The 20,948-nt window shown below is 42.4% G+C and overlaps 2 protein-coding genes across 2 annotated transcripts; one reads left to right on the top strand and one right to left on the bottom strand.

The window, feature by feature from the left end:
* The first annotated feature begins 320 nt into the window (after positions 1 to 320).
* Positions 321 to 7,197, top strand: scyl3 (SCY1-like, kinase-like 3). The gene is made up of 14 exons (XM_079350227.1): positions 321 to 651; positions 747 to 934; positions 1,205 to 1,390; positions 1,584 to 1,697; positions 1,825 to 1,881; positions 1,963 to 2,065; positions 2,178 to 2,289; positions 2,380 to 2,457; positions 2,720 to 2,859; positions 3,029 to 3,222; positions 3,340 to 3,511; positions 4,905 to 5,072; positions 5,178 to 5,968; positions 6,615 to 7,197. Exons 2-14 carry the CDS (start codon positions 770 to 772, stop codon positions 6,675 to 6,677), a joined length of 2,343 nt encoding a protein of 780 aa, XP_079206353.1. The 5' UTR covers positions 321 to 651; positions 747 to 769; the 3' UTR covers positions 6,678 to 7,197.
* Positions 7,198 to 7,408: 211 nt separating this feature from the next.
* On the bottom strand, positions 7,409 to 20,153 carry firrm (fignl1 interacting regulator of recombination and mitosis). Its single transcript, XM_079350029.1, has 25 exons — positions 19,964 to 20,153; positions 19,650 to 19,774; positions 19,334 to 19,374; positions 19,166 to 19,254; positions 18,933 to 19,037; positions 18,709 to 18,849; positions 17,730 to 17,892; positions 17,509 to 17,593; positions 17,274 to 17,412; positions 16,912 to 17,001; positions 16,713 to 16,777; positions 16,456 to 16,604; positions 13,521 to 13,650; positions 12,599 to 12,785; positions 11,680 to 11,762; positions 11,519 to 11,570; positions 10,959 to 11,048; positions 10,501 to 10,686; positions 9,470 to 9,589; positions 9,306 to 9,401; positions 9,101 to 9,214; positions 8,618 to 8,722; positions 8,422 to 8,502; positions 8,195 to 8,338; positions 7,409 to 7,712 (listed from the first exon to the last, which is right to left on the bottom strand). The coding sequence occupies exons 2-25, from the start codon at positions 19,742 to 19,744 to the stop codon at positions 7,509 to 7,511; spliced, it is 2,754 nt and encodes a 917-aa protein (XP_079206155.1). The 5' UTR covers positions 19,745 to 19,774; positions 19,964 to 20,153; the 3' UTR covers positions 7,409 to 7,508.
* Between the last annotated feature and the right edge of the window lie 795 nt (positions 20,154 to 20,948).

The raw sequence follows: 20,948 nt of genomic DNA, 5'->3' as shown, positions 1-20,948 counted from the left end.
GTCTTCAACTTGTTGTCATTCTGACGAAAACAAAACAGATACAACACCAAGATCTTCAGTCACCACTAAGACGTCTGTTTTTATCTCCTCTCTGAACCACCTGCGTTATCTCGCCCCACTTTGGTCTCACCCAAAAGGATGAAGGTAGGGGTGAGTTTGTGTTATTCTCAAACATAAAATTAACGCCAAGATTAATGTAGAAATGTGTTTTAAGGTGATATACGGTTTGGTCAAAAAAAAAAAAGTAATTCCCCTTTTAAAGGTGGGTTGGTACATTTCCTCCAGTGACTTCTTCTTTTACATTTTCAAAGTCGTGCTCCCCTATTTCAGTGGTTTCGTCCGTTACCGGAAGAGTATGTTTACAGCAGCAACGCTTTTGCTACACGATGGCATCGTTGATTTGACAAGCAGTGACGACGAGGGGTTCATCTTAATCTTTTTAAAGCAACTCGTGTTGAAGACTTTTAAACAGAGTCTGAATTGTGCGCCGCAACGCGATTAGCATGGTCGTATTCAGGCAGAAGTGTCGCCAAAAAGTGCAGCAATGACAAGCTGGCTAACGTAGCGCAGTAGGTTAGCCAGCTAGGCAACTAACAACACTAGCTAGCTAACTTCTTGCACAGCAGCGGCCAACCCAGCACGGTGAAACAGGTATCAGTGTCCTTATTTGACTATTTAACACAGGTTTATATCTGCGAGACAATGCCTCGCTTGTCCTGCATGCTTAACGTTCCCCTGTCCTCCAGGTCCTGCTGACACACTCCTGGTTATGGGTGCAGAGAGCAGCGCGGTGCGACGCTGCACCCTGGAGGAGCCGCTCCTGACCCTGCCCTCAGGACTAACCATGCACCTGGCCATGCTCCAGGATGGAAAGCCGGCTTCCGTGTTTGTTCACAAGCGGGGCAATGAAGATAAAGTAAACAAAGCTGCGAAGGTAGTGAGCCTGATCTTCGTCTTGGCGATAGTAGTATTAAAGAGGTGGTAGTACTTCCTGCTCAGTTTGCCCACTTAATAAAGCCATCTCTCTACCCATTATCATGAAACTCAATTTGTCACGTAAAGAGGAAATGCAGAACCATTGACTATGACAAGACTTAATGCTGTCCTTTCAAAACAGTTTGTTTGATTTTAAGTTTTTAATGTGTTTCCACTGATGGATTATCTAGCTATCTATCTATGACATAACCACTTTAATTTTCCGCAGCACCTCAAAACTTTGAGGCACCCATGCCTGCTGCGTTTCCTTTCCTGCTCGGTGCAGGACGGCGGCATCCACCTGGTGACAGAGCGTGTGCAGCCCCTGGAACTGTTGCTGGACAGCCTCTCTCCAGAGGAAATCTGTGCAGGCATCTATGACCTCCTGCAGGCACTCGTCTTTCTGCATGAGAGGGTGAGCTTTAAAGAAGCCCTGAGTAGTATCTGTAGATATATGTGATCCCTGCATGACTTTTTTTTTTTTTTTTTTTTTTTTAATAAAAGTATTTGCTGTTCATGAATCACAGCAGTCCTAGAACATTTGTTGTTTGTTCTTTTGTGGGTAAACATGCAGGACAAGTTTCTAATCTATATTTCTTAATCACCAGGGCAAATCAAGCCACAACAACGTCTGCATCTCCTCTGTATTTGTCAGTGAAGAAGGTCATTGGAAACTGGGAGGGATGGAGACAGTGTGCAAGTTCTCTGAGGCAACACCTGAGGTAAATGATTGACTTGGATATGTTCCAAGATGCCGTCTGTCTATGCTATTGTGTTATTCTTTGTTTAATTGAAATGAAAAGCATTGTTTTGAAGTTGTTGTTTTTTTTCATTTCTACAACTACTTAGTTTCTTGCAAGCATACAAAATGTGAGAGAGGCCAGCTGCATTCCTCCAGAAGAGCAGGTAAGCAGATTAAAGGCCACAAATGAAAACGGAAAAAGACCAACTCCCTCCTTTTCTTCTCATGAAACATGTTGTTGACAGGTCGAGGGCTTGAAAATGCTTCTGGATAAACATGCTCACTCTCGGGACTGTTACTCTTTTGGAGTGATGGTGGAGAGCCTGCTCTCCCTCCTAAGTGGTTATGGTTAGTAAAGTGATTGCCTTTTAATAATTTAAAGTCTGTTTGCTTTTGTCCTTTACTATATTGTCCTATTGTATCAGCACATACAGGTTCTGTCTCTTTCCTCCATTTCCAGTGTCACAGGAGCTGTCCAACAGCTTGAGGAAAACCTTGCGGGCAGGCCCACTGAACTCTGACCCTCTGTCTCGACCCCCACTCAGCTCCTTGCTGACTCATGACTTCTTTAGGTTAGTGTGGGTTTTGTTTGTTTTTTTGTTGGCTGCGATTAGAATTTACAATTGATTAGTTAAAAACAAACGTGTATATTTTCTGAACAGGAATGACTTTCTGGAAGTGATCAATTTTCTGAAGAGCCTCACCTTGAAGACAGAAGATGAAAAAAATGAATTCTTTAAGTAAGACACAATGTGGTCATTGTTTTATTTATTTCATTTTCAAATCAGTGTGCTGGCAGTAATTGGCAAAGAGTGTTCAACTCCATTTGATCTCCCTTATTAGAAAAACAAGACCCAGCTCTCCTACGCACGCTTCTGTATTTCACCATATTGATGCGACTGATAACATTGATTATTGTTTATGTTGTTTCATAGATGTCACTTTACATGTTTTGTCGAGGACTCCCTCAGCATGCTTCTCTTGTGTGTGTTCGTGTTGCAGGTTTCTTCTTGACCGGGTTCAAAGTCTCCCAGGAGAGCTGATAGCCGCACGTCTTGTCCCAAAACTCCTCAACTCCCTCGTCTTTGCAGAACCCATGGCTGTCAAAAGCTTCCTGCCTCATCTCTTGAAGCCAAAGAAGGGTAGGATGGCATTTTACAAAAACCTTTTTTTCCCTGCTGCTAATAATAACTCATCTTGAAATCCTTTACGGAGAACTGAAGAACACTCCAGCTGTCAGACCCAACTGTTGTGTGAAACTGTAAGGCGTTGATGCTCACGCACCTTTTCTTTCTTTGTCTCTGTGGACAGAGTCCAGTGTCAGTGATGGTAGCTGTGAAGAATGCCTGCTGTCTGTGTCCCTTTACCGTAAGCATGTGGTCCCTCAGCTCCTCAAGCTCTTTAAGGTCAACGAGGAACATGTACGCCTCGTGTTGCTGGCTCACATCCATATCTACGCCGAGTTCTTTTCACTTGATGAACTCAAAAACCAGATCCTACCTCAGGTGCAGTGTGGACTTATTCCCAGATTTATAAACTCCAACATCACCTCTATATTTTACTCTACAATTCTTATTTAGTTAAATAATATTCTGGGGTTTTTTTGTTTTTTGTGGCTGCAGGTTTTGTTAGGAATGAGAGACACCAGCGATTCTCTGGTTGCCATGACGCTGCAGAGTCTGGCGGTGCTGGTACCCCTGCTAGGGGCTCAAGTGGTGGTGGGTGGAGAAAGAAGCAAAGTCTTTAAACGCACCAAACCCAACTTCACCAAGTCCACAGAGGTCACCCCTGAAAGTAAGCAGCACTCTCTTCATAAATGAGCAGAGAAAGGGTCTACCTCTCCGACAGTACAGGTTCCAGCTTTGACACATTCAACTTGCCATCTGAAGTAAAACCAGATCTGTGACCAGGTCTAACATTCTATTTTTAATTATGCCTTTATATGTTGACCCCAGTGTAATAATATGTGCATACACCTGTCTGTACATGCAAACTCATTGAAATAGGGCTACTTGCAATAACACCAGCACTTTAAATTACAGGCACCAGGGCAATAATTTCCCCTGTACCTTATAATCATGTTGCAACACTCGGACCCTTTACCTCCTCAAGAAGCACTTTACCTCAGAAGGTCACTTTATCCTGATTTATTTTGAACATTGCACATGGTCACTTTTCCTGCTTGTATGCTGTTTATGTGTCTCTGTCAATTAATGTGCAGTTGTTGTTTTCACTTGTCATTGTGGTAAATGTGTGTATACGTGTGAACTAGTTATAGTCACAGTCCCTTGGCAGGTTGGTGGATGGCCAACCTGCCAAGGGACTGGAGATGGAAATTAGCCTGAATCTACAATCTAACAGGTTTCAGACTGACTGTTTCACAGTGTTGGGCTTGTTCCTGGAAAAAAGGAATATATTACTCACGACTCTTTTTAAAAGTAATGTCATTACTTTTGTTATTACTCCCTGCCAACAGTAATTTCTTACACTACTTCTTATATTACTATTCATAAAAACCAAAAGTTTCATTAGTTCTTTGTCGCTTGTATCTGTCCACGATTCATATCCAGTCTCGGTTGTTTTGAGGGCATTGTAGGGCTGCAGCTGTCCTCCATGCAGAGGGCTCGTTGATGGGGTTTGTTTCAACCAGCTTCATGTTGTGATGTCGTTGTTAGTTTCTTAAGGAGGTTTGAGGTCGTGTTTTTTTGCATTGGAAAGACTCCGAGGAGCGGGACACAATTTACTTCTGACAACGATGTTCTTGAAATCTTTCTACCTTCAAGCTTGTGTGCACGACAAAATAATCAGCGGATTGTTGCACTTAAGTAAAAACAACAGCAGTACAAGTTATTATTTTTGCGTGGGTTACTGTAATATTGTGGCTGGGATTTTATTACTTGTTACAAGTAAACTTAATTTTATTATTGTAACCGCCAGAGACTAAACATTTCCAGCTGTAGTTCTTTAATAAAGCTAAAGCTGCTCGATCAGGGCGAGGGGAATGCCGTGTAGAAAAGACAATACTGTTATTTTAAGTGAAACCGTTCAAACTAGAAAATCTGGTTTGGGATGTTTGAATGTTACTTTCGGAATTCATCATGGCTGCTGACAATTCAAGCTGCTCTTGAGGAGCGAAGTATTAGACATTGTAATAGTTTTTTTTTATTATTATTATTATTTTTTTCAGCTTCCCCTGTCCATATAGTTGGAGGCGACCACCCTCAGATGGCTCAGCCTTCAAAAGTGTTGAATTTGTTTCCCAAACCGGGGACTGACGGTCTGGCTCTTGGTCCTATTAGTAATTTTGTAGATAGTAAGGAAGCTCCAAAAAGTTACCCATCAGCACCAAAACCAGGTATGATTGATCTATATTTACAACTTTAAACTCAATTCACAGTTCTCTTTGTGCCTAAAGCTCAGTATCTATATATATATATATGTTTTGGGTTTTTTTCCACAGCTGTTAGTAGACAGCTGTTGCTGCCTTTGAATGGTTTCCATCAGGACAAAGGGATGAAGCCTCTGTCGTACAGTCCGGAGCAGGCTGACAGTCGAGAACACCCCACTGAAGACTGGCCTGACTGGAGCGACCAAGAGGAGAGCGAGCACAGAGACGGACAGTCCGTCCAGATCCACATTCAGGCCTCGGAGAGAGAAGATGCAGTCAGCGGCAGACTGCCCCTCTCACTCCCCAACGTGGAAGAGGAGCCGTGGGACGACTTTGAGGACCCTGAACCCACGTCAGATCTGTCCCCCACGGCTCCTTTATCAGACCCCGTTCTCCTCGCACCGCGTCGAGAGAGCGCCGCTACGCCTGTGAAACAAGCTCCTGAAGCACTGACTCTGGCTTCTTCTAAAGCCCTCAAACTGACCTCACTGAGACAATCCTCACAGAGCAAGACCAGCTCTGTATGGGACGATGGCTGGGCTCAAGAAGAGAGAGACTCGCACAAACCTTTCAACCCCAAGTCCAACCCCACAGTGCCTCTAAAGCACAGTGGGGTCGGAGGATTGGGGGAGGAGTTTACTATTAGGGTGAAGAAGAAAGTAGAGCAGGATCCAGAGCTGGATTTGTTTGCAGACATGGTGCCTGACATCAAACTGTCTTCTCCGGCTCTGCTGCCACAAGATGAGAGCTCTGTGACCGAACTCTCTACAGCCTATTCAGAAGGCACCAAATCTCTGCAGGTTGATCCATGCATCGATACTCTAACACTTACTGCCAAGTTTGCAGCTTCCGACCTGACTGAGGTGAGTGTATGTGTGGTGCTGTGTAGCATGCTGCTTCTGTTTCTCTTCAAAGGTGAACCAGATTGTTCTGTGGCATATTTAAAACGGATCAAATCTGCTCGGAAGAAAGTCAAACCACTTGTTAAATCAGGATTAAAAATGTTCAATATTTAGGGTTCAGTCTTGTGTTGTAGGGAGGGACCCCGAGGGCCCCCGAGCATGAAAAAAGCACAATGGCAGCAAATCCATTTTTACTCACCTCCAGCTTGTGCTACATGTACAGCTGTTCACACCATCATGTTCACACCCTTTGATTCTTAATATGAACGTTTGCTCAACAACCTCTTACGTTAGTGATTTCTGAGCTGACGGTATAAAAAAAGTTGGTGAGGCATAATGAGTCCATATTTAATGACAGAACTGTAAAAAGGTCAAAAGATTAGATCGCGATATTGTGAGAATATTTTTTGTTTTTTTTTTGTTTGTTTTTTTACATCATGCATGTCTGTAATGTATTTGGCTGTGGTTCAAAATGTTTTCTAAACATACTTTAGAGAAACCAATCCAGTTGAGGGAGCTGTTTACTGAGTCTAACGTGTTTGAGGGGGGATTTCTGTCCCCACACACACTCTCTCTATCTGCAATAATGTTTTCTCTTCTCTTAAAGACTGAAGCCGAAGGCTGGGGAGACGGAGATGACCTGAACTGGGAGGATGAGAGTGGCTGGTGATGACGTTTCATCAAATCCTTAAGACCACTTTTACACTGGAATCCTCGACTCTCCGTATCAGACTTGGAGTTTTCATTTGACGGCATGATGCAGTAAAAATGAAGATTATGGCCTCAGATTAGTTTTATATATCCGATGCTGTTGATTTCTCATAGGTATCTTCATTAAGAAACCTTTTAGTTGAACTGGAAGGATCATTTCAGTTGGTGCTGGACTTGGACAAACAATGCCATTTTTAATTTTTGCCAACTGAAACTTTTCACCTCAAGACAAATGAAGATATTCACGAGGGGGGATCCATTCAGTTTAAATCTTCTTTAGAGATTTGTTTTCATGTGCCAACATCAGGAATGGCATGAAGAGCAAGATACACTTTTACGGCAAGACGCCTCTTGTCCAACCTGTATCTGGGATGAGTTTACGGGAAGCTTGCACTATGAATGAATGGGAGATTAAAACAGACATGTGTGAGTAGCTTTTTGGTGGCTGGTGAAAGTAAAGATTTTATGATCCAACATGACCTGTTCTGTTTTGTCAAACATTTCTTCGATTCATCGAGATGAGAGAAATGCTCATTTCTTCGGACAAATACTCACTCGGACTTTAATTAGCCCAGCAGATAGAAAGTTTTTTTTAACACAGATGTCTAATGACACAAGAAAACTAATGACGAATGCTCAATATTCAAGCAAGTTTAATAAACAATAACAAACACCAGAGACAAGTTTAAAAAAAAAAAACAGTTTTTTGTTTGAAACAGCAGCAACATGTATACAGACTTGTCCTGCCTGATGGAGACGCTCTGTGGGTACTCAAAGGAAACCAGATCAGTTAGGTGTCGGTTCTAGCTGTACTGATGTTGGTTATGAGGCTCTGCAGCTCCTGTAGTCTGGACTCCAGCCACAGTGGAAGTGGAGCAGTGGAGTTAGCCTCGATAATCGTGTGAAGGGCTTTCAGGGCACTCTCGGCTGTGTGGATGTAGCGGCTGTACTCCTCCTCTGCACTCTTCTCCTGACGAGCTCTCTTTGGGCACGGCTGACGGGTCGGCATAATCAAAAGAAACACGATTTAAGTGCTTGTCGATCGATGAGCGAGCGAGAGGAAGACTAACTTCTACAAAATACAGTTCTACTAGGATATTTAAGAGGGGGTTTGTTTTTACTTTTTTACAGTACTTGTGTTATAACCAGGTGAAGTTTAGACCAAACCAAAAATATAATCAACATTAGAAATCTAACATGTAAACCAGACCAAGTGATACTAAGGTTTTTAAGGCAGTTTTTATGGAAGAAAACTACAATGAGGTCAAATTAAGTTCCAACGACTTCAATCACATTCAGTTCTCTTTAATGTTTTGGGTCATCTCTCAAATGAAATAATCATGACTTAATGATAGTGACATGTACACTTCCTATCTGACCCTTAACCTTTCTTAGTATGCATGCTCTTCAGCAGCATTGCTCCCCATCATAATGTTCTATTCACTCTTTAAAGTTTGAATTTCACTTAACACTCACTTCTGGATCTGCAATGAGTTGAGCAGCCACTTTGTCAGAAGCACTTTCTGTGTTCTCCAGCCTCTTGTTGTGTTGCTCGATAACAGCGGACTGCAGCCTGAGCCTCTGCAGCCGCACCGCCACGTCTTCCTGTGCATTCACTGTCTGCAACCAAAACAACAGTTTACATGCATGAGGTCGACCAAAGGTCGTTCTTTAGTTTCATACTGTATGCTAATAACACTTACCTTGCTGAGATAGTTCACCACTTTTGTCTTTGTTTCTTCTTCACACAAACTCTGGGAAATCACCTCTTCGTGGTTTGTGATCTTCATTACAGAAAGAAAACATTTCAGTGTGGGTTTTTTTTTTTTTTTTTTTCCTAACAGTTTGAACTTTTGTGGATACTGTAACATCAGGTTAAGCAACAAGTTCCTGCCATACCTCTGCAAAGTGACAAAAGGCTTCCAGAGCGTGCTGATGGAGCAGCCAGGATCTCTCAGACAACACCACTCCAAACAGGTGACTCAGTCTTGGCAGAATTTGACTCTGAGGAACATAAAAGTTGGTCGGAAAAAGAAAACACAAACATAATTAACCCTGTTTTATTTACATTTCATAGAATCTCAACTTTACATGCAAATGCTTACTTTTTCCTCAAATTATTTCTCTAGTCTTTAAAATGTAAATATAATAAAAAAAACACCTCAAAAATAGTAAGAACTCAAAGAAGGGACGAGTTTTACAATCATGAACATGTAAAGCACTCTTTCTTTTGTTGTTAGAGTGGACTTGTGGGTGTTGCAGGGTCAAAGATATCTCAGAGTTTCAAATAAAAAAAATAGAAGTTAAATAAATTTCTTAAGAAACCATCAGTAAGAAGTGTGACAATCCAAAACATGACATCCTCCGTCACAAACACTTTACCTGGCTGCCAGGAGGAATAAAGATCTTCCCCAGAGAACAGAGAAACTCCAGAGCAGCCAGCAGCAGCTGATCTGCACACTGCTGAGTCACCATGGTCTCCACACACAGCAGAGCCTGGGAGACACACACACACACACACCATCAATTCTCAAACTCTTTTTTATTTTATTTTTTTTTATGTGAGATGTAAAAACCATGCTCATACCTGCAAAACGACTTGATGTTCAATGTCTTTCACTAAAATGGCTGATATTGAGAGGAGCAGCTGCAGAGTGACCTGGAGCACAGCGTGGGTTTTCACCTGCAGGACACAAACAGGTTAATGATGCCTGGATGCTCCGGCTGCATAGCTGGGTTTCTGGTTCTCACCTGTTCTGGACTCATTCTTATCCAGAGCTGTGTGATAATCCTCACTGTGGATGTGACACACTGCTCCTCGGGAGGCAACTGCCCTCCAATCACCACAAGGAGGGGTAACAGCGCCGCGTTCTGGACACAACAAGGACTTTGTAAAACCTCTATCTGTGCACATTTTCCATTTGAAACAAACCGCCAGACGGATGACTTATGACTCCCTGCTCCCTTACAGTGTGTGTGTTTTATTTATTTTTTTATGTCTGTATCCAATATGGCCCAAATCTGACTGATAGTTGACGGGTAAAAGTACTTCAACGACCTGAAACAGAAGATTTTTGTTAACAAAGATCACGGAGGCAGCATGAAAAGACATTTCATGGATGTTAATGACGTCAAAAACATCCTTATATAGTCATACTCCAAAACAAAGCAGGATCATACATTACAAAACCCGTCCCTACACTGTCGACTAAATGTTCACTCCATCTCAATTTTATTGAGGTAATGTATTCTGTCAAATCCTTCCCATCATCATCAAAGTTGAGGAGGTGATAAAAAACACAAAACGAACACTGATAATTCAGAGAGGCAAAGATCCAAGTTTATGCTGTTAATACTATTAATCTCACAGAGACCAACAATGGAAGGTCACACGGAGGAGAAAGTCGCCTCATACTCGTCACCATCAGTGACAAAATTGTCTTTGGCACTCAGTCCAGTCAGCACTTTAATGACTCACACAGCGGAGGAGAAAGGTCACTCTAAACAATCTTATCTGAGCCGTCTGTTTTCATCCATGAGAACAAATTTATCAACTATCGTTATCACACGTCGTCATCTCAAACTTTATCCCACAAGGTTAGAAACCACGACAACGACGTCCTTCGCTGCCGCAAAAAGCATCTTAAAGGGATACTTCACCCGCTGACCCTTGTATCTGTAGTGTAGTATGGTCACGTGTAGCAGTTGGCGTCCCTTTCATCATGACAGTTAGAGATTAACTGAAGGATGCTTCGAGTTCTGCTAAGAATAGTCGTCCTCACCACTTTGTCCACTTGTCCCAGTTTGTGCCCCCCGTTCTGCCAGTCTGTCAGAGCGTTTCGTGCGAGGCCGATGACGTCCGTCTGGACACGGGTGCGAGCGTCAGGTGACAGAGCCCTGACGAGGACGTGCCTCCACACTGCCAGGTTTTCTACCTCAGATGGTGGGAAGTGCATCACCAGCTCCATCTGGGAACAAACAAACTCGTTCAGTTCACTAAAAAAACAACCTTGTGTCATATATGTATATTTTATTTATGCACCTGCAAGCATCATTGAAGGCCAGAAATATAAGGTTATGAACTCAGTTTGATTGTCTGAGAGTTGATCTCTATGTCACATATACTTTAACTGACCGTAGTAACTGTACAGACCTTGTGTGTGTATTTTGTCACATTAACTTAAAGGTCCTGTTTTTTTTTGTTTTTTTTTATTTGATTTCAGTCCCCAGGCTTTCTAACCTGGTGGTTTGGCGTCATGAGGAAAACCATGCGTTTGAGCAGCAGGCCCGTGTGGAACGACTGGTAACACTCGGTGCTGCACGCTTTCACCTGAAGGAGAGGCAGAGAGCAGGTGAGAAACAGAGAGTGAACATGAGGCACAGGGAGAGGAGGAGCACCAGGACGTCGAGGTGAAGAAGTGACGGAGGGTGGCATGTCAGGAACAGAGAGGGATCAGGACCCGATTACATAATGACCAAACAGGATGTGAAAAGGTGTCCCAAATGTCCAGCAACACTAATTGTCACCTCTGCTGGGGTGCCACAGTGAACAGGCCGGACCCTTTACTTCTCCATCAGCCCACAGAGCCAGATTAAGGGGATTAAGAACTATTTTTGAGAGTTGAGGACAGCGAGGAGAAACAGACCTTGTGGTTTCTATTCAAGTGCCGTTGAGGAGGTTTTGTCAGCTACGTGTGTAAAATATACCAAATGATCAATGCTTTGACCTTTCTCTCCAATCAAAACAAATACAAAGACGTATTCTCTCAAACGTGTTTCGTTTACTTGGTTTTCACCCACCAGCTGAGCAATGAGGACGACGTGATGGAGACAAATTTCTGCTGTTCCATACCTGAAAGACAAGTCAGCAGCCAAGGTTGAGAGAAAAAAAAAAGAAAAGAGAGGAAAACAGGGTTCCAATTGCACATTTCTAATCAGGGGATTTTTGTGAACACACTCACCGTGCAGTGAAGCACCACACATCGGTTGCCAGTAAAGCTGTCTGAGTATCAGCCTGCAGCAAAGCATCAACCAAACAACGCTCCTGAAAAAAAAAAAGAAAAAAAAAAAAAGAAGAAGGATAAAGGAGAGGGGAAGTCAGAGCACTCGAGGGAGTCATGCTGGAGGCAGAAACAATAAAAGCTTTCAAAATGAAACAGAAAACAGAGAAAATCAAATGAAAGAATAACTTTGATTGAATGAAGGGAAATCCTGCATCAAAACATTACATGGATTAGAAATCCAAAGAACACAAATAAGCCGAGAACAAACTAAGCCATGCTTGACTTTTTTTCAGTTTGAGCACTTTTGACAAAAACATATATATATATATATATATATATATATACATATATACATATATACATATATATTTATATGTATGTATGTATATATTTATATGTATATATAAAAAGCCATGGCAAGCACTCAGTACCAGAGGGGTTTGAGGTCAGGTCAGATAAAAGACTGATTGAAACACATCCTGCACTTTGAAGGCTTTTATCAGGTCGGCCCCGACTACTCAAGAACGAGACTTTCAACTGGAACATATCCGACTTCTATCAAAATCAGGAAATAAATGGAAATCAGAGTACAGCTGGCTGTGATGTGAACAGCTGCAGAATTTTGATAACACGGTTTGTGACCGAAACAATCGTGATGACCATTAAGAGGTGACACCCAGTAACCAATCACAGCGTTCTGTTTGTCTCACAGACGCAGTGAGGCGAGACAGAGAAAAGTCACGTTTCTGTGGATTACATGTGGACCGAACCCTCCGGGTCTGATCCTCACATATCATCTAAAAGCTTACATGCTTTGAGTCCTGATGCACTGCTGGTGCTAATGACACAGTGTACACTGTATCTGTGTAAACCTCACCAGTACAGGGAAGTACGCTGGAGGAAGTGCAGCCACGTTGGCACAGATTTGCACACAGATGTGTTGGTACAGAGTGACCTTGACCTGCGCCTGTCCCTTCATCATCACCCCGGGCAACAGCACTGGGACCTGACGTTCAATATAGCATCCCCTGGAACTAGTGAACAAGGCCTGGTGGAGAGGAAGCCTGGAGAGAGAGAGAGACAGAGAGAGATTTAGAAAATACTTTAAAAACATATCTAATAAAAGAAGAGCCTTTTTTTTAGAACTGCTGACATACATCTTCATATTCTGTAGCCTTCAAAGCATTACTTTCCAATTATTGAATCCTCAAGTCTACGAGTGATTCAGAACTCGTATCTATGATGTAAACATGTTACTTGCTAAGTTGCAGATGAACAAGACAGAAGAAAGAAAAACAGACACCATCGTCCCTTAGTGGGTGCTGGATCCAAAAGGACAAAGACACAGGAAGAGCTTCACAGCAGAACCAACATAAATCAGACATGAACCTTTTAAAATAATAAAAAAAAATGAATATATATATATATATATTTCAGCTCACATGGTTGACTAAGTATATGTCTGACTCGCACACATTCTGAGTCGGAGGAAGAGCACGATGGCTTGATGCTAAAATAAATCCTTTAACAGGAGCTCCCTGCTGCACTGATGAACAAGACACCAATCTAAAAATAAATGATTTGCTCTCTGGAACACGGGTTAGATGACCGTCATGGCTCGACTTAGTTATTTCAAACCTGCTCTGCAAAGTGAAACGATGTATTCACATTCACATCTAGTCCTCTATATTATCGTAAAATGAGGCAGATTTCATCAACATCTTAAACAATCAGTCATTATTATTATTATTTCTTATTATACAGTAAAACGGAGATTAAAACTTCAAAGATGGTATCACCTGGGTGTCTCTTCTGAGAAGTGGCTGCCCGTGTACCAGAGCTGCAGCACCTCCTCTGGTTGGGAGTTGAGTTTACCCAGGACATTCACCAACAGAAGACACTGAGGAAGCTCATGTTCAGGACTTAACTCTGCAGACAAACAAGACCACGATCAACCAAAGATGCTAGGTTACAGGTCTGCAAACAGAAACACTCTACTTACCTTTCTTAGAGTGAAATCACACCTTCCTCGACATACGTGTAAGCTTTTTGTGTTGTTGAAAATGTTTGACTACATTTTGCTGTGCAGGGCATAAAGAGGTTCGATGAAGATGCTTGATCTATGTATATAGATCGGCTCTCGTTGCCTTTAAAAGCCAAATGCGCATGCAGGCTGGCACGTTGTTCCGCACACAGCAGACTTCAGCCTTTCTTCTCAGATGGACTCAACTCACACAGGGCGCCGTGTGCAACATGTTTGAGGTGGATTGAAGTGATATTTCACTGAAGCATTCTTACAAAATCAAAAAATAATCAAAAAGATGAATGGACATTTGCGTAACGAGCCACAGACGATGAATTATCAAAATCTCCAGACACGCAGACAGGATCTATGTTTACTACTGTTTTCTCTGCTGGATTCCTTGGCTGTATTCTCTGGTGTGTAATGGACACCATACAGTCGGCTATATTGTTGGTGGCACTCATAGTTAGGATCAAGAGTTGATGTATATGAGACTCTGTGTTGCATGAGTGTGTGTGTGTATTCATAGAGGAGAGATTGTCGCTGTCTCTCAGTCCCACTAAAAACTCAATTTGAATATATCAGGAAGTGCACTGATATTAAACTGTGGAGGTGTGTGTGTGTGTGTGTGTGTGTGTGTGTGTGTGGATCAAGGCCAATGGGAGGGTGTTGTGTACTTGAAAATGTGCATCACATCATCTAAAAGGAAGAAACACTGTAGACTTTAGACCACAGCGCAGTCTTTGTCTGCGTCCTTGAGTAAGAAACGGGCCACTTTTGGATTCTGACCACACCTGAGTTCAAGGCCACCACAGTCCTGTGTGAGAACGAGGGCACACGCTCATTGGCTATTTCCACAGCTTTGATGCTGGGCATAAAAATGACAACGGAATTTGGTGCAAAACATAGTGCACATTATTAGTGCAAATTGGCCATACGTTATAGAGAGGGGAAAGAAACGTTATACAGCCTATCATTCGTTTATCCGGGTGTATTTGATTGGAAGAGCAAAGGCGGTCTCTCTCGTCAAGCAGGGGCAATGGATGAGGTGGGAAGGCCTGGAAAGGAGAACGCTCAGCTGGAGGGAGCTCTGGGAAATGGAGCGAGCAACATAAACTTCGTCATCAGAGCCACCTATGATGTTCTCCCATCTCCAAAAAAACCTCCATCAATGGTATGGCGAGGACCCAACCTGTGCCCTCTGCCCAAATCCAGCAACTCTCAAGCACATCCTGACCGGTTGTAAGACCAGAAAAAGCCCAAGCACCCCTCTACTAAAACAGAAGTTGGACAACTAGCCATGGCCCGGGACTGGAAGATGCTAGTCGATATTGGCCAGTAACTAATCTTTCCACCTGAGATTGCATCCACCCCCCCTTAGGCCAGACTTGGTACTTTAGTCCCCATCTCTGAGGTCTGTCTACATCACAGAGCTCACAGTCCTATGGGAGAATTTAACAGAAGAGGCCTTTGAGCGCAAGAAACTGCGCTACACAGAATTGGCAGCAGACGCTCAACAACGAGGATGGAAAGCAAAAGTCTATCCAGTTGAAGTAGGACGCAGAGGTTTTGTGGCTTCTTCCACCATCAAGCTGCTGAAATACACTTGGCATCCATGGACAAGCTCTGCGACAGACAGTTAGATCTGTCTCTGAGGCGACCGAAAGAAGCAGCAAATGGATCTGGATCAAGCGGAAGGACCCTTGGTGGGGTCAAAGAGCAACAACATGGTCCGCTCACTAATCCCCCCACTCCATCCCCCACTTTATCTGAACTGCTGAGCGGGCTTTTCCAAGCCAGCAGTATCAGCCCCAAATAACAAGGAAGGGACACGTCACCGACTATCCACGAAAAGTCGCTGAAGGAGGCTGCTCACCACTCTCACTCACTTCCTGGATACTATCACTTAGATCCTGGATACTCTTCCTCCTCTCACCCAGTTCCAAACCCTCCAGGAAGAGGCTGAACACGGTATGGGGTCAGCTCTAGGCTTGACTCAGGGACGAGGCCGTCCCCTGCCTTGCATAGTCCCATGAGCGGCACCACTTAAACAACTGGGCAATTCTCATGATCGGGCATGGGACACAAGCTTAGGTTTGATCAGCCTGGAGCTGGCCACCTTTGATGACGGTGTGTAGTGTTAAAAAGGCTGAAACACCCTGTGACTCAAAGGTACACTACTGATGATGTGTCCCATGGTTCATGATTCTTAGGAGTCCTTGACTCTTTTCTATGGGTCCCTGACCCGTTCCTTATGAGCCCCTAACTCGTTCTTACTTTCCTTATGAGTCCCTGACTCTTTCTTAAGGGTCCAAGTCCATGACCTATCCTGTCTATTTATAAGTATGGCTGTTTCTTACCCTTTCGATGACCTGTATCTATTAGAATGGTTGTTTCTTATCCTTTTGATAATTTGAGTCCCTGACTGTTTATAGTCCAGCTAAGTATTGATTTGTGTGCCTGTAAAGCACTTTGGTCAGCTGAAGCTGTTTGTAAATGTGCTATATAAACTTGATTTGACTTGACTCTTGCTCTGATTCCCAAGATGTACATCTTTCCCACGTTTGAGATGCAGCTCTCACACCACTCTCAACATCAAGGCAAACCTCATGTGTATTACCACCCATTGGCACAAATGGACAGTTTTCCATCATGTCCCGTGTTTCATGATTTCTTTTATGAACCCGCTGAGGTCGGTGCTTTAAACTCACGCTGGTCCTTGAGGAGAACAACTTCTGCAAAGGGCCTGAGTGGCAGCAGCTGCAGCAGGAGGGCATCCATGGGAACCAGAGCGGCTGCATTCAGCTCCTCAGACAGAGCAGAGGGCAACGTTGGTGCACACAAGCTGGGCGGGAACTTACTGAAAAACAACAGACACATCAGAATCGACTTCTCTTCTAAAAAAAAAAAAAAAACATTTATAAAATCTGAAACAGCTTCTCAATAATCACAGCCAAATCAAATTTACCTGAAAATCTGGAGGTAGAGTTGGTGAAAACTGCAGCAAAACTTTGTCAGGAAACATTTGAATTCCTAAAGAAAAAAAGCATGTCAAAGTTCATTTCAGCTGCTTTTAGGTTTCTGAAGTAGATTACTTTGTCTTTAGGAATATGTAGATGTGGAAAAAGAATGTGTAGAGTTAGATATCCGAATTTTAAGTATGGTACCTTTAGGTAATGAACCAGGGTGTTGGCAAAAAATCGACACATCTTGGCAGTTTTCTGGAACAGCTTGAACTCTGAACTTTGGGTTGCCTCCTTTAAAAAAAAAAAAATCGACAGAGCACTAAGACACAATCGTAACACAAGAGCAAGTATTCTATATACACAATATCTAAAAACTAACTGGTTCATAGATATACACTGAGCAGCTGATCTAGTTGGTATCAAGACTGAAAAGACAAAGATACATTGCAGTGTAACTTTTACATTTACTTGTATTTTTTGACGTACCGCATTTCCAAGTCAAACGTAGTACCCAAAATATCCTTTAAAATAAAGATCATACTCACAAATTAGCGCTCTCCTACCTGCAGACCAGCATTTGTGATTTGTTCAGCCAGCTCCACACAGTTGTAGAAAGATGCTAACAGGTTGTCACACAGGCTTTTGCTAATGTCCTCGTGATGTAAATGTTCCTCAACCAACGTCTGGTGTTTCAAGCTCTGTCTGAGGAGAGTAAAAAACATTTATCGAGAGGGACGATTATCTCTTGACAATACGACATCGTGAAGACATGTGTAAACATGAATGTGCTTTCCTTACTTGATGAGGAATTTCCACGTGTTTGCATGCAGGGCTATGTCCAGGCTGGATATGATCGAGCAGATATCCAGCAGGCTGTGAATCACTGGGCAGAGTGAAAAATAAGAACAGTGCATTTAAGATGTCAGTGAAGATGTACAAGTGAGAACAGTGGTAGTGCCTGATAACGAGGGGTGTGATGGTGAAAACCAGACAGAAGTTGGTTTCCAGTTTAGACAGACCTGTTACAATATCAGAGACTTCCTCCTCTGAGGCTCTGCTGTCGAGGGAGATCCTGTCCAGCAGCTCCAACAGACCCTTCTGGAGGGAGTAAGCCTCTTTAAAGAGTCCCTGCAGCAAGTCAGCCACCAGGGACAGACGGCCACAGTAAAGCACCTCACTCTCCTGACGACCACGTAAAAGAACATGCATTGCTTAAGCCAAACATTGTCAGTGTTGTACATTTGTATTCCATAAATGTTATCCTCACAAGACAAACCCTTCCATCAAATCAACTACTGGCATGCAGAAATGATAACGGTTATATCAGAAAACTGTAAGAACCTAAATGCACGACCAAGGCTTCTTTTAGAAGGTAAAATCTGCTCTTTGTAAGGTTTGTGTTCCTTTGTGGCTGCATGTCCTGCTTTATGATACTTTTCACAACAGTTTTAACATAATGAGCTCCCCTCGAGCCGATGACATCTCAGATTATACTTCTGAGAAGGAAAGACACAATTAAAAGGCGACGGAAATGAAACAGAGAGGAAATAAGGAGTAGGCACATATTAGCTGCTCTGAGTAGACTTGTTCTGCAAAAAATACATTTCAATTCCAAATTGCACCCATTTTAAAAAAAGTTCAGATACATGCTGGTGGAGCATGAATACAGCCTCCAAGTGACTGTGTGCACTTGGAGGCTGTACTCCATCAAGCAGGCAGCCCGTGTTCAAATTTGACCTGTATCTCTTTTCCTACTTTTCATTCCCCGCTCGCTCTCTCGCTCTCTCTCTACTGTCCTATCTCAAAATAAAGGCATGAAAAGCCCCCTGCCCTAGAAAAAGAAGAAAGAAATTCAGATAATTTGTATTTTCAAAACAAAACAAAATGAGGAAATTATGTGTGCAAAATGTAAAGTTAGATCTGAATGCACTAAAGATTGTGAGTGACCTTTATAGAGTTATACTGGACTCACGACAAACACTTGTGAACTAAACCGACCTTGCAGTGCTGAAAGGTTTCTCTCAGGACTTTCAGGATGCAGGTGGGTAATGAACGGATTGCATCTAGGTCAGGAGCTTCCTCGAATGTGCCAATGTGACGCACGCAAGAGGACAGTGCATCAATTATCTGCATCATCGCCTGAAATAAACAGACACAAGTTTCTTTTATAGAGTATGTTGCACTTAGCACAAACGTGTCAGCCTTTGTAATAACAAGAGAACCTGCAGGATGTTCCTTAGTAAGGCACACAGGTCTGTGTTTTGACTCGACAGCCCTCCAACCTGGTCCAAGATTTCTTTCATCATGCTGTCAAACACGGTGACTGCCTGCAAACAATGTGACAGAAAATGGACAAAGAACAGAAGCCAAACACTGTGATGTAACAAATGCTCTTTAAAAAGTATCCATATAAAAGTTTCTGAAGACACTAGTATACACTCATCAAGTTGTTTACCTTTGGTAAGATTTTGGAGAAGCACTCATCTTCCAACTCAGACAAGCCAATGTGAGGGAGGAACATGTCTGTAATGATCTTCAGAACACCTGCAGGGATGTTCAGTCTTTAAGGTCATACTCAGATCAAACGGTTTATAATAACACATTTTGAAATTAAGTTACTCACGTATATGTTCTTCCCAACTCTCAGACTTATGATTCAAAGAGTGCAAAGAGTCAAGGAAAACCACAGCATTTGAGTAAATTAATTTACACTTTATTAAGCTGACAAACATGTTTAATCAGAATTAATTTACGCCAAAATCTTTTTACATTAGCCCAACTTAAAACCGTAAGAGGGTTGGAATATTTATTCCTGACCCATTACTCATGAACCAATGTCTCCCACCTCCCTCTAAAAATACATGTTGTTGTTTTTTTTTTGTAATGATGTCCCAGCGATTGTGCACAAGAACTGAATGAGTTCCGGTTCAGAGGATATGGTAAGTTGTGGCAGGACAGTCTTGAGCTTCTGTCGGCAGGTTTCCTGGCTCCACTGTGCCACCTCGTCCAGGAGGGAAGTGTTAGTTTGGGACATGATGACAGCAGGAGGAGGGCAGGGTGATTACTGTCAGAACGAAAGACACTTTAACAACAATGTCACACAGTGAGTCACTCAAAGGGACTGACTTTAGCACACTAGCTGTGTGGGAGCATCCTTCTAAAACAGATGAAAAGCTAATGTTAAGCTAAATATAACATTAACGTTAGTCTGGTAACGTTACTTTATGTTTGGACAATAAGTGTCCGGTCTTACCATTAATGATGCTATGAGTCTTCTGTTGAGAAGCATAATATCACATAGACGTCCCTACGAGGGTTCGTTCCTCTCGATATCAACATTACATTCCTGTTCACCACTAAAAAAGACACGTCTCTTTAAAGGAAGCAGCCGATAATCCGGTATGGTAAACATAAACCGCGCGCTTCAGTCTAAACCGGAAGTGACGTTTTGTGGAAGCTCTGGATGGCTCTGCTGGAAGCTAATCATCCGCCCTCATTGTGATTGGTGGAGATGCTGCATCACAATGCTTTCGACCAATGACAGACTAATAGACTTTAAAACGCTGAACATAACAACGGTAGTCACTGAGAAAAAAAGTATGTTTCCGCGTACCTACCATAAATGTATATAAACACGTGTTCTATATAAATCTTTGGTACGTACCTTTCATCTGCAAATAATGTCTCTAAAATGTTATTTTTCCTTTTTTGCAACCCTTAGAAAATGTGGGAAACTGTTCAATTAATTGAGATTTTCTTGTGTAAAAAGGCATACAATGTTTTTGGTATCAGTGTGAGGATTAAATTATAAATGAAATTATATTCAGAATTAAGAGGAGTGTGAAGCTGAGGCAAATACTTTAGAAATCTTTGTGCCTGGAGTTTATAAACTCTTATATCCAATCAATAATTTAAGAAAACATCTAAGCATGCACATAGGTTGAAAATAGTTAAGCCTTTTGGAGAAATGTAAATTGTATGTAACTCAGTTAAGAGAAGGATGATATTTACAGTTCAGAGTCTGGAATTTCTGCAGCCTCAGACCTCATAAAATAAGTGTCTCGTTGTTCCTCTTGTCTCGGCCATTAAAGTAAACCATCATGCTTTATACACCTTTGTTTCACAGTGTGTGGTGTTAGCAGTCGTCCCTGCAGGAAGGGGGATACTTCTTGTTTGATGCTTATCTCTGTACATGCAGTATATGCTTGCCAAAGAATTAAGGAAGGTTTCCAAATGAT

Source organism: Symphodus melops (genome assembly GCF_947650265.1).
Source record: "Symphodus melops genome assembly, chromosome: 8".
Lineage (NCBI taxonomy): Eukaryota > Metazoa > Chordata > Actinopteri > Labriformes > Labridae > Symphodus > Symphodus melops.
Note: the sequence above shows the minus strand (reverse complement) of the source record. Positions and strands in the feature narration are given on the sequence as shown.